We start from the raw sequence: 14492 nt of genomic DNA, 5'->3' as shown, positions 1-14492 counted from the left end.
TTGGGCGCCAGAACTGTTAGGTGCAATTGTCAACTAAATTGCTCTCTAGTTTATATTGCTTTGCCAAATCTTAAGCTCTTAAAGAAGTAAGACACAGAGTCAAAAGTATCTGTATATCAGTTCCGAGCGCAAGTTGTCCCGTACTGTTGCTGCCCTTCTTTATTGACCTCAAAACATTTATAGGGCTGGTTACACAAGCATAGGTTTCAGCAAAATTTCCATATAAGGTAACAAGCAGTTTATTTCAACATACATCACGCGATGGTCACTCATTTAGGCGAAAACCTCAGGCTACGTCTTGCAACATATATTGACACGTACACATAATGCAGAGAAATGACAAACAACTTAAGTAGAACTCTAATCCATTATTCCAACCTTATCAGAGGGTCTGACCGAAGCTCAGCAGCACAGACAATACAGAACTATATATCCCAGGGTGCAGAGAGTAGCACCCAGTCCATACTGATCCATCAGACTCAGCAGTTCTAAGCACCTTCCAGTGAGGTCTGCAGCCATCAGCTCCTCTTTGTGTCCATCATGGAAGGCGACTCTCACCAGACTGACCCCCTTCTTTGTGTTTTCAATTCAGCCAGAGACCTCACCTCAGATTCAGGTGGTGCCGAGGTGTCTGGCTCTATTTTGACACAATATACAATCATTTATGTGCTTCTTACTGAGGGAGCCTCATGTCCTACCCCTGTGGGGACCCCGGAACTCAGAGCTCCGACTCTTCATACACACTCAGGGGGGAGAGAAAGGGGAAGGATATACAGTACATACACACACCGCACAAGGCCGTGTTTACAATACCGGACGTTTATCGGGGCTGCAGTTCCTCTGAGCTCCACAAGGTGGTGATCTCACTTCTACCCAGATAGGAAGTCTCTATGGAATACAGACAGGAAACAATGTCAGGTACTGACAGACATTCCATTTGGAAGGACGTAGAGAAAAGACATTGCTGGATCTGGCAGCAGAGGAGGTAATATGTAGATTAACCCCTTTAGGGGGATCAGTTTCCAAAGCTGGCCATACATGTTATCGTTCAGTCAGCGGGATGAGAGGAAAAAACTGAAGTGATTCCCCCATCCACACATTGGAGGGGGATGGGGGAATCCTCCCCGCTGCACTATTGTATTCTGACAATGGGGGGCGCTCCTCCGCTCTCAGATTACACAGATCAGTGATGAAGCTATTGGCTGCAGCCGATGATGGAGTGACTTTTATCCGGCAGTGACCACACATGGATGGAAATGTGACCGATCCCTGCTGAACCAGCTGAATTTCCATTAATCTATGGTCACCATAAGTGACTTCCTCCCCTCCCCCTCATCTCCTTCATTATGTAAGTCATGCTGAGATATTCTCCCATTGGCTGAGCAATATTCTCATTTGTCTCTGAGCTCCTTCTTGCTATTCCTCGTCCTGCCTGTTGTTTCCTTGGATTGATTTTCTGTGTAGTGACCCCGGCTTCATCTCTTGGATGCGCTCGTCTGTTGCTTGTCCTGACCTTTATCCTGATTCCTGGATCTCCTCCTCATCTCTCCTCTATATCCTCTTACACAGCTTTTCTCTACACCTGCAGTGATCCTGGGGGGTGGAAACTTGGCACCAGCACTCAGCAAAATCCATCCCCACCATTAGGAGCTCTGGAGAAAATTGTCTGCTATTTACACTCCGTTCCTCCGCACGTCACCTGATCACATGAGAGCTTACTTTCACAGATTCCTGACAGATTTCTGTATGGTAAAGATCAAAGTTCACTCTTCAGTTTAGGAGAGGTAGGACGCACCCAGGAACAATGATTTAGATTGCATAGAAGCCTTATATAGAGGACCCCTTAAATCTCCCCATCCAAATGTCCCTCCATCCAGAGACTATATGTCCTATGACATCACACTGACCTCACAGCTCCTCCTCCCAATGTCCCTCCATCCAGAGTCTGTATGTCCTATGACATCACACTGACCTCACAGCTCCTCCTCCCAATGTCCCTCCATCCAGAGTCTATATGTCCTATAACATCACACTGACCTCACAGCTCCTCCTCCCAATGTCCCTCCATCCAGAGTCTATATGTCCTATGACATCACACTGACCTCACAGCTCCTCCTCCCAATGTCCCTCCATCCAGAGTCTATATGTCCTATGACATCACACTGACCTCACAGCTCCTCCTCCCAATGTCCCTCCATCCAGAGTCTATATGTCCTATGACATCACATTGACCTCACAGCTCCTCCTCCCAATGTCCATCCATCCAGAGTATATGTCCTATGACATCACACTGACCTCACAGCTCCTCCTCCCAATGTCCATCCATCCAGAGTATATGTCCTATGACATCACACTGACCTCACAGCTCCTTCCAATGTCCCTCCATCCAGAATCTATATATCCTATGACATCACACTGACCTCACAGCTCCTCCTCCCAATGTCCCTCTATCTGATTTTTTTTTCTGATGCTCTTAGGATGTGGGCAGACCCTTGGCATCCTAACTAGCAGAGTGGGACTGTTGGTCCTGCATTGTATGTAATGACATCAGAATGCCTGCAACACATTTTTAACCTGCATAGTGTGGGGGTCCTGTGTGGGTAAATTATATCTCAGTCTGAAGTGGGGCTTTATTAAAATGGAGACCTGAATGGTGAGGTGAGGAGGATTCTGGGGATATCATTTGATTTTGCTCTTTGTGTTCAGATCTAGAGTTTTCCTCCTGTGAAGTCTGGAGATCATCACATTGCCTCCACCTCCCTCCCTGATAGAATAGAGAAATACAAAGAAGATTCTAGAAGTCACCAGAGAGATCAGGGAGGAGAGGTGAGCGGTGCTGGGAATTCTGGGACATTATCCAGTAACAGACAAGGGATGTGTCTGGATGGTGACTGTATCATTGTGTGTGTCAGGTTCCTATAAGGTGTCAGGATGTCACTGTCTATTTCTCCATGGAGGAGTGGGAGTATTTGGAAGGACACAAGGATCTCTACAAGGACGTCATGATGGACAATCAGCCGCCCCTCACATCACCGGGTAAGAGGAGACTTTATTGTAAAGGAGAGAGCAGTACGGAGGCTCCACCTAGATCCCCCATCATCTGATAAACACATAGAAACAATGTATTCAGTCAGTGTGTGTGTTTCCTACAGATGGATCCAGTAATGGGAACCCACCAGAGAGATGTCCCCGTCCTCTGTATTCCCGGGATTCCACACAGGAAGATCACACCATCCCTCACCATCATCAGGTAGATAAGGGACAATCACTGATAGTATCATTAGGATTTGTACATTATCTGCATTGTTACCATTGATGTCATTTTTATTATATATTCAGAGTGGAAACCAGAGAGAGTCTAAAGTTGAGGTTAAAGAAGAGATAAAAGAGGAGGATAATGAGGATGGGGTGATGGAGGAGTCAGCGTTTCTAAAAGAACACAAGGATCTGTACCAGGACACCATGGTGGAGTCATCCAGCTACCGAAACCCACCAGAGAGATGTCCCCATCCTCTGTATTCCCGGGATTCCACACAGGAAGGTCACACCATCCCTCACCATCATCAGGTAGATGATGAACAATTATTGGTAGATATGATTTATACACAGCATGTTTGTTACAATGAATGTTTTATTATATATTCAGAGTGGAAACCTCGGGGATGATAATATTGACGTTAAAGAAGAATATAAAGAGGAGGATGAGGAGTATGGAGTGATGGAGGAGTTTTCAAAAGGACACAAGGATATGATGGAGCCACCTAATACTAGGAACCCACCAGAGAGATGTCCCCATCCTCTGTATTCTCGGGATTCCACACAAGAAGATCACACCATCCCTCACTGTTACAAGGTTGGTGGGACAGAGGGTATAAAACACACATATAGAGACAATGTGTGGATGTTTTATGTGATGTCACAATAATAAATCTTATATCTTACAGATGATATTCACTCTCATTTTCTTGATTTAGAGTGGAGATCCAATCGATATAGAATTTGAGGTTAAAGCAGAAGAAGAAGAGAGGTATGTGAGTTATGATCAGCAGGCTATGGAGGAGGATGGAATAACGGGGACATTTATAGAGGACACTCCTACAGAGATCAGTACAGGTGGGTCATTAACACTAAATACATTCCTCCTCCCATACTGCTCACTGATTGGTCCAGAGTAGAGCGGGGACTGGGTGATATCAGCCTGTAATCCCCTGGTCACTTTCCTGAGCTGTGTTCCCCGTCCTGTATTCCTGTATTTCTCTCAGCTAATCTTCCTTCTCTGTGCTGCAGACACAATTTATGTATCTAGACTGGATTTATGGAGATTCTGGGGTTCAGCTGGCAGCAAAATGTTCATTTTCACCATAGATGTTACTAGATCTAGGCACCTGGGGTATGTGATTTGGGTCTTCTGCCCCATACCCGGGTATGGCAAGATCTCTGACAGAACAATTCTCCTAGGATTACTTGCTCTGTTGTCTGCTGGCTGTGCTGGGTGGAGGGATATGTCTGTATAGTCTCAGACCCAAGTCACTGAGTGCAGTCTCTGGAGATGGGAGGCAGTGGTGTGGGACCTCTGCAACTTGTCTCATGTAAACATTTAATCTTCCACTGAATACCAATATTATGAGTCCTGACCCTTACACCAGGGCTCAAAATTTCAAGCCTAAGCTACTAACCAGGCCTTAAGGGTTATTTACCACCAGTTGCTCCACCCAACCCAATCAGTCCCCGCCCCTAAACACACCCTCAGAAATTATCTCATGAAATGACACTTAAATGTTTTATGCAGAATTAAGTTACAAAAATAAATATTAACAGCAACTTTATCAGTGCTCCTCAAGACAGCCTCACTAGTGCCCATCAATAGAGTCTCAACTGTGCTCATCAGTACAGCCTCACCTGTGCAGAGGAAGAATCGAGCTGGCCGATCATCAGAGAGCGGGTATTGCCCACTGTAACAGCTTTTTGAATTGCTGGGTTCCTGGTGCCACTCACCGTCACATACAGTCCCGCCTCCTCGCTGCTCACGTCACACAGTCCCGCCTATTCGCCCGGCGCCTCCCGGCATTGGACCAATGTTCTGTCTATCAAATGCGCTGGATGAGAAGGCGGGACTGTGTGACGTGAGCGGTGCTGGGTGAGAAGATGGGACTGTATGTGGCGGTGAGCGGCGAGGAGGCGGGATTGTGTGACGGTGAGCCGCGCCGGGAACCCATCAATTCAAATTAAACCTGTTACAGTGGGCAATCCCCGCTCTCTGATGATCGGCCAGCTCAACTCTTCCTCTCCTCTTCCCCCGGCTAGGACAACAGCTCCCGTTCAACCTCTGGTGCTCGCCCCCCTCCTCCAAGGCAGCCATAATTTTCCACTTGCAAAATGCGAGTAGCTGAGTGGAAAATTTGAAGGCTGACTACACTATATACTCTATGTTGTACATTACATACGCCTGACCCCTGCACTATATACTCTATATTGTACATTACATACTCCTGACCCCTGCACTATATACTCTATGTTGTACATTACATCATTCTGATACTATATAGTCCTATCTGTTGTATCTTATACAATATGTTGTACATTACATAGTCCTGACTTCTGCTCTCTCCTCTCTACCCACTGCTATATATACACATAATATGTATTCACTTTTGTTACACCCATTTTCTACCAGCTGGACATTTTATATCTGATGATTTGATTGGAGCACAGACTTTTACATGTTGATGATAATAATGTGATAACATCCTCAAACTTTGGAACCTTAAACAGAAAGTGATAATGAGGGAGGAGTCAATAACCCAATGATGGTGGTCTTCAGGATCAGTCCAGTCTTCATCTTGGTTGTTCTCCCCCCATCCTCACTCTCTGACCTCTGATGGGGCTCAGCCCCGCTGTTATTCATGACTAAATCATGGACTAAATAAGGAAGTGCAGGACTTCTTGTGAGGAGGTGGGCACACTCGTCCTATAATCCCCTCATCACTGTCACTCCTATAAAAGACAGTTCTCGTTGTTTATTATAATCGATTATGAAAATAGTTGTCAACTATTTTCATAATCGATTAGTTGGTCAGTCAATTAATTGGCCTGCATACAGAATGCATTATTTCTTTACATATATCAGAAAATACAGCTCAGTACACCATTCATACATGTCAGTAAATTCCTGAGAACTTGAATGTGTGAGGAGCACTGCCTCATGGGACATGTAGTCCTGGGCAAGAGAAGGAAGCAAGTGATTCTAAATGCAGAAGGTTTTTTATCTTCCTGTAGGAGAACTCTGTACTATACTTTGTGCCTTCCTATATGGGAACTCTGAAGGCAGGAGGAGCCAGAAGTGCCGCGGGGGAGTGGGGGTCCAGAAGAGGATAATCAGGGCTGCTCTGTGCAGAACCATTACACAGAGCAGGTAAGTATGACAAGTTTGTTTAAAAAAGAAATCCAACATTTACAATGACTTTAAGGGCTCTGTGCAGGGAAGATCAGCATCTGACCCCAGAGAAGGTGGCGTAGGTGGTGGAAAATGAACGCCGATTTGACCCGACTAATGGTTAGAAAATTGGATGAATGTTTTTTTTAAAGAAAAATGAGTTTGTGTACGGCCAGCATAAGTGACATCAGGTGCAGGGAGCTTGTACCCACCTACCTGTCTATGACAAGGGAGTCTGTCATCCATCATATTATATTACACTCCTGTCTGATCATCTGTAAAACAGCATTTTACATCTTTTTTACATTTTAATAATGTTGATCTCTGATTCTGATATGTAGCAGATTCTCCCTCTAATAATACATCTATCTGTCTGTTATTCTCAGAGTGGATTAAATATCCAACTATATATCTGGATATTTATATTTACCGCTGTATATAGATATTCAAGAATATTAACTCAATTATATACCAACCTTTTTTTAAGGTTTTTACCCAATTAGTCGATTAATCGAAACAATAATCAGCCAACTAATAAATTCTGAAAATAATCATTAGTTGCCGCCCTACAGAGGACCCATTTACTAGTTACCTTGAGGGTGGAATTGTAAGATCCTCACAGACAAAGCTGCCTGATGTGGGCGGAGTCCTGGTTTAGGGGAACCAATCTGCTCATGTCTAGTAATAATCTTTTTATCTCTATTTTAGTAGATGGACGGGAGATGAGGAAAACCTCAGAGGATTGTCTCACTTTGTCTCCAGACTGTAAAGTAGAAGATGAGGACATCACACAGTATAGTCCAGGAGAAAACCCGACTACCTCAAATGTCCATCCGGCACCACACAGTGTAGATGGACCATCGTATTCCTCTTATCCTGAGGAACCTCAGACTGTGAGTGACGGTGCCGTCCTTCCAACAGATAAGAGCTTTTCCTGTTCTGAGTGCGGGAAGTGTTTCCATTTTAAATCCAATCTTAATGTGCATATAAGATCTCACACAGGGGAGAAGCCGTATTCCTGTCCTGAGTGCGGGAAATGTTTTTCAGACAATTCCAGTTTTAACAGACCTCAGAGATCTCACACAGGGGAAAAGCCATATTCCTGCCCTGAGTGCGGGAAATGTTTTTCAATGAAGTACAGTCTTTACTCACATCAGAGATCTCACATAGGGGAGAGGCCGTATTCCTGTCCCGAGTGTAGGAAATGTTTTTCAGAGAAGTCTAATATTTACACACATCAGAGATCTCACACAGGGGAGAAGCCGTATTCCTGTCCTGGGTGTGGGAAATGTTTTTCAGAGAAGTCCAATATTTACACACATCAGAGATCTTACACGGGGGAGAAGCCGTATTCCTGTCCTGAGTGCGGGAAATGTTTTTCAGTGAAGTCTGATCGTTATAAACATCAGAGATCTCACACAGGGGAGAAGCCTAATTCCTCTCCTTAATGTGTGGGAAATGTTTTTCAGACAATTCCAGTTTTAACAAACATCAGAGATCTTACACGGGGGGGAAAGCCATATTCTTGTCCTGAGTGCGGGAAATGTTTTTCACAGGAGTCCAATCTTTATACACATCAGAGATCTCACACAGGGGAGAAGCCATATTCCTGTCCTGAGTGAGGGAATTGTTCCTTACTGCAGTCCTGTCTTCCTGTACATCGGGGATCCCACACAACCCTCGAGGTGTATTAGTGATTTGAATGCGGGAAATGTCTTCTATATGAATGTTTCTGGACATCACAGCTCTCATGTGGGGAAGAAGCACACCCTGATATACACCTCAGATATACTTCATAGCTTATCTTCATCGTTTAAGAAACAGTTTCAGGGGTGTGGACATTTTTAAAGGGAGTGGGAGTTCATTGAAAACTACAAGCCAACATCGGCAAAGGACAGAACTCTGTGAATGAATGGCACGGCCGCGTTCTTTTCATAAAGTGACAGCCGGTACGGGGAACTTCTCCCTGCACTGCTGTCACACAGAGGACTCAGATCGCTGAACCGCTGCATGAACAGGAACATGTAACATCTTCCCGAAGGTGAACATTTCCTTTAACCCTTTCACTGCCAGATACATTTTTGTGGGGTTTTTTTTGCCCACATGTTTAATCCCTTCAATACCGGGCACTTTCACACCCCCTCTTGCCCAGGCCAATTTTCATCTTCAGCATTCTCACACTTTAAATAGCAATTACAACACTGTACTCATATGTCATTTTTATCTTTTTTAAATTACATTTTAATCTTTTTTTCCCCACAAATAGAGCTTTCTTTTGGTGGTATTTGATCACCACTGGGGGTTTTATTTTTTGTGCTACAAATGAAAAAAGACAGAAAATTATGAAAAAAATAAGTTTTTCTTTGTTATAAAATTTTGTAAATAAGTAAGTTTTCTCCTTCACTGATGGGTACTGACGAGGAGGCACTAATATGCAGCACTTATGGGTGGCACTGATAAGGAGGTACTGACAAGCATCCCTGATGGGCACTGATTGGCATACCTGGTTACATAGTTACATAGTTATTCAGGTTGAAAAAAGAGAATCTAGTTCAACCAAAAAAAATAATAATGCAATCCCATATACACAATCCTATACCCACAGTTGATCCAGAGGAAGGCAAAAAATTCATGCCTTTTATCAGTTTGGTTGCCCTTCTCTGCACTTTCTCCAGTTCCCCGATTATCCTTTTTGAGAACTGGTGCTCAAAACTGAACTGCATATTCCAGATGAGGTCTTACTAATGATTTGTACAGATGATATCTCTCTCTCTGGAGTCCATACCTCTCTTAATACAAGAAAGGACTTTACTCGCTTTGGAAACTGCAGCTTGGCATTGCATGCTATTATTGAGCTTATGATCTACCAAAACCCCCAGATCCTTCTCCACCATTGATTCCCCCAGTTGTACTCCCCTAGTATGTATGATGCATATTCTTAGCCCCCAAGTGCAGAACTTTACATTTATCAACATTAAACCTCATCTCCCACATAGTTACCCAATTAGAGGCTTGAGGTTGGCTTGTAAATTGTAGACATCCTGTAAGGACGTTATTCCACTGCATAGTTTGGTGTCATCTGCAAAGACTGAAATGGTACTTTTAATCCAAGACCCAATATCATTTATAAAGATATTAACAAGTAAGGGTCCCAGCACTGAACCTTGGGGTACACCACTGATAACCTTAGACCATTCAGAGTAAGAATCATTAACCACAACTCTCTAAATTCTGTCTTTTAGCCAGTTTTCTATCCATTTTCAAATTGATATATCCAAGCTTGTAGACTTTACCTAACCATTAGCCGTGTGTGGGGAACTGTGTCAAATGCTTTTACAAAATCCAATTATACCACGTCCACAGCCACCCCTCTGTCCAAGTATACCGCATCCGCAGCCACCCCTCTGTCCAAGTATACCACGTCCACAGCCACCGCTCTGTCCAAGTATACCGCGTCCAAAGCCAACCCTCTGTCCAAGTGTACCACAGCCACCTCTCTGTCCAAGTATACCACGTCCACAGCCACCCCTCTGTCCAAGTATATCGCGTCTGCAGCCACCCCTCTGTCCAAGTATACCACAGCCACCCCTCTGTCCAAGTATACCGCGTCCGAAGCCAACCCTCTGTCCAAGTGTACCACAGCCACCTCTCTGTCCAATTATACCACGTCCACAGCCACCCCTCTAACCAAGTATACCACGTCCACAGTCACCCCTTTGTCCAAGTATACCACGTCCACAGCCACCCCTCTGTCCAAGTGTACCACGTCCGAAGCCAACCCTCTGTCCAAGTGTACCACAGCCACCTCTCTGTCCAATTATACCACGTCCACAGCCACCCCCTAACCAAGTATACCACGTCCACAGTCACCCCTTTGTCCAAGTATACCACGTCCACAGCCACCCCTCTGTCCAAGTGTACAACATCCACAGCCACCTCTCTATCTAACATTTTACTTACCTCTTCATAAAAAGAAATCAAGTTTGTTTGACAACTTCTGTCTTTCATGAATCCATCTGTCTGTTGCTTAAAGCGGAGTTCCACCAAAAAATGAAACTTCCACTTATCTGGTTCCTTCCCCCCTCCGGTGTCACATTTGGCACCTTTCATGGGGGAGGGGGGAGCAGATACCTGTCTAATACAAGTATTTAATCCCACTTCTGGCAATAGATCAGATAGACAGAATCGGTGGCGATCTACACCATGTCCGGCCCCTCCTCCACCCCCCCCCCCACTGTCTTCTGGGAGACACACAGATCCTAGAAGACAGCAGGGACCAGAGTCAGGACGTGCAGTGCGACTCGTGCATACGCAGTAGGGAACCAGGCTGTGAAGCCGCAAGGCTTCACTTCCTGATTCCCTTACTGAAAATGGACCCGGAGCTGAGGGATGGGTCAAATTTGGGTGAGGAAAGGTAAGTGTCCTTATTTTAGAGTTTGTAGCTGCTGACTTTTATTTTTTTCCACAGAACTCCGCTTTAAAATATTTTTTAACAGCAAGAACTCATCTATGTGGTCTTTTATTAAACTCTCCTGTATCTTCCCGACTATAGAAGTTAAACTAACAGGTCTATAGTTACTTGGTAAAGACTTTGTTCCCTTTTTAAATATAGGCACCACGTTGGACCTGTGCCAATCCAGTGGTACCATTCCAGTCTTCAACGAGTCACTAAAAATGAGAAACACTTTTGAGCCATTGAGGATCATTTGGGGCTGTATCACTACCACCCCCATTATGGACATGAGCTCCCCCATGCTCCTTTGTATACACAAAGCTGAAGAAAGTATTTAATACATTTGTCTTCTCATTGTCCCCAGTCACCCACTCTAGATTATTTTGTAAAGGGCCTACATGTTCACACCTGACCTTTTTACTATTAATATATTTGAAGAATTTTTGGGGGTTTGTCCTACTATCTTTTGCAATCTTTCGTTCATTTTGAATTTTTGCATCCTTGATTTCCTTTTTACATATTCTGTTATATTCTTTGTAACATTTAAATGATGATAGTGTTCCTTAATTTTTATATTTTTTAAAAGCTCTTTTTTTATTATTTATAGCCATTTTAACTTTGGCCGTGAGCCACATAGGTTTTATTTTTTAGCCTTTTTTGAACTTATTGCCCATGGGAATATACTTTGCAGTGAGTTTACATACAGTCACTTTGAAGAATTCTCATTTCTGTTCCGTGTCCATTAATGCCAATATTCCCTCCCAGTCTAAGCCCTGGAGAGCAGCCCTCATCCTTGGAAAATTTGCTCTCTAATGCCGCGTACACACGGTTGGACTTCTCGTCGGAAAAAGATATGACGGCTTTTCCGACGGGATTCCGCTCAAGTTTGCCTTGCTTACACACGGTCATGCAAAAGTTCGCTGAAATTATGACCGTCAAGAACGCGGTGACATACAACACTACAGCGAGCCGAGAAATTGAAGTTCAATGCTTCTGAGCATGCGTTGAATTGTTTCCAATCACAAAAATACAATAAATGACCCAATTTTTTGGTAACATATAAACGCCAAGGTTGCACCGAGTAAATAGATAACCAACATGTCAAACCTTAAAGGGTAAGTTCACCTTTTAAAGAAAACTCTGTAAGGTGAACTTACTCAGGTCCCCCTCCTTGCCCCCTGGTCCCGCTGAGCTGGACCACAGTAATCTCTGGTTATAAGCCCCGGTATATCCATGCCAGGTGTCAGGGGGTTAGAAATCCTCTCAGCTGAATGTCCAAAACGTCCCCCATCAGAAGGAGGGTGACCTGTGTAAATTCACATTACAGATTTTTTTTAAAGGTGAACTTAAACTTTCAATTTGTGTGCACCAATGAAATGGAGACAAACTTCCATACCCTATATTTTCTATAGGCGACGCTTTAAAAACCCCACTATAGGTCATCAGTTTAGTGTAATGTTTTCAGGCGTAGGTGCCCCAATGTGGGGGTTTATGTTTGTATATGTGGGGGTGGGGCCTCAAACTTTTTTGGGGGGTGGTTATGTGTCTGTGTTTAACTCTAATTTTGTACTGTAATTTTTTTTTTTTTACTTAACTTTTTTTCATCACATAGAGCAGTGGTTTTCAACCCTGTCCTCAAGTACCCCAACAGGCCATGTTTTGGGAATTTCTCTTAGATAAAATAGCTGTCCAAAATACCAAGCCATTGACTGTGATTTAAAGCATCTGTCATTAAAAGATAAAGAAAAACCTGCAAACGTCGCCAATTGGGGGTACTTGAGGGCAGGGTTGAGAACCACTGACATAGAGGACATATAGCCCCGTATGTGATGATTTTTTGGTGACAGGTTCTCTTTAAAGAAAATAGTGTGATCCCTCGCTCCACTAAGTGAACAAACGAATAAAAACAAATATAAGTGAATAGAATATACGTGAAAATTGCTGCTAGACCTTTAGTGTACACAGTGCACAAAAACCGCCTCCCACCCGCCCAACGTCATATGACGTCATCGGGTTTGAGGGGTGATATATGAATAATGGATGCAGTTACAGACATCATTCAGGCATCTTCTTTTTCAGCTTTTTCCCTATAACATAAGAATGATCATAGTGGCTGTTCAGCCGTTTCATCGTTCTTACAGGACATCCCCCCTCCTGCTGCTTACTGGCTGCAGAAAATAATGCCTGAAGCCAAAAACAGCTGCTGTAAAAACGTCCAGTGTGCATGAGGTCTTATTCTGAAAATGTCCCAGAGCCAAGGGTACACGTTCAAGAAAGCAAAGACAATGTTAACCCTCAACATCCATCACATGACCTAGGTTATCATGTGTCCTCCTTCAGAAATGTCCCTTTAGGATCCTCAGAGACAACTGATCTAGCTAAGCACCTAACTCGGTAAGAACTAATGAACACCGGTGTAGCGGCCCCATTGGCTTTGAGTAAATAACGAGAGGAGAGCTTCTGATGGGTGCAGTACTTTTATTCTTTTGCCTCAAAGGTTTGCAGTAGGGTTGAACACTACAGAGGTTAATCTTTTTAACTCCTTAAACACCTTAAGTACCATTTGCACCGTGAAAACTGTAAAATTACATACAATACATCAGTTTACAGAGATCGCCAAAAAGGGAGTTACAACAGAACTACAAATGTGGAGTTACAAAGTGGTGTTCCGATATCTGCACACATATATCTAAATTAACATTAAACATTTAAGGAAACATGACTATATGTTCAAAGATGTGGACTGTCTATGGCACATCTTTTAACTAACAGCATGGACTCAATTTATGCCTAAAAACATAAATACTTTTATAGACAATGCACCTTTGCTGCATACCTTGCTCCGCTTGCCAAGGGGTGCAACTTTAAACTTTAGAAAACTTCATTAAACAATCGCCTTCCCACGAGGTATTGCTGGCTTGCTTGCCTGTGAATGCTGAAACAATGAGAGCCTCCTTTCTCCAAAACTAGAGGAAGGAGGAAGTGTCTAATGATTAAAACATTCCCCAGGGAAACAAGAAGAAGGCAATAAAGGGTCCACCTGTCAGTCAGTGCTGAACAAGAGTTTAAAGTGACAGGCGGACAGTTACACTCCCACCAAATTATGTTATGACGAATATGACTTAGATTCATACATTATTTACAGAACATAACCATGGCCGCTTTAAAAATGAGTCTTACACAATTTAGCTTATAGGTACCTCTGTAACTGGCTCCTGTATTGCGGTGGTATGCTAGTGTATCACTAAATTGGCAACTCATTTAATTTCTATGAGGACGTTAAATAATTGAGGGTTTTAATACATAGTCCTTAGCTTGCAATCTTCTGTCACCCACTAAAACCTTGACTCGACGAACTAGACCGTCCTTTTCTATTGTAGTTTCAGTCACACGTCCTAGCTGCTACTGGCATCTCAGAAACATATCTTCCTTGATTATAACTATGTTGTTTACTTTCAGGTTACATTGAGGTGTGTGCCATTTCTGTCTTGTGGAAACACTCATGAGGTATTCCCTTTTCCACCGACTCCAGAACTGTTCTGCTAAATACTGTACTTTACTCTACGCCACTGTTCAGCTGCATATACATCTTCCCTTATGAATTTC

At 43.5% G+C, this 14492-nt stretch overlaps 1 protein-coding gene across 1 annotated transcript in view; it reads left to right on the top strand.

Annotated features, from left to right (window-relative positions):
* Nucleotides 1-14492, top strand: part of LOC141121776 (uncharacterized) — a 427874-nt gene that overhangs the window by 65202 nt on the left and 348180 nt on the right. The window contains 3 exon segments of the mRNA XM_073611495.1: nucleotides 2913-3036; nucleotides 3153-3250; nucleotides 3340-3567. Coding sequence (XP_073467596.1) covers nucleotides 2913-3036; nucleotides 3153-3250; nucleotides 3340-3567 — 450 coding nt within the window.

Source organism: Aquarana catesbeiana, unplaced genomic scaffold (genome assembly GCF_042186555.1).
Source record: "Aquarana catesbeiana isolate 2022-GZ unplaced genomic scaffold, ASM4218655v1 unanchor229, whole genome shotgun sequence".
NCBI classification, from domain to species: Eukaryota; Metazoa; Chordata; class Amphibia; order Anura; family Ranidae; genus Aquarana; species Aquarana catesbeiana.
This window is presented reverse-complemented; position numbering and strand designations above follow the sequence as displayed.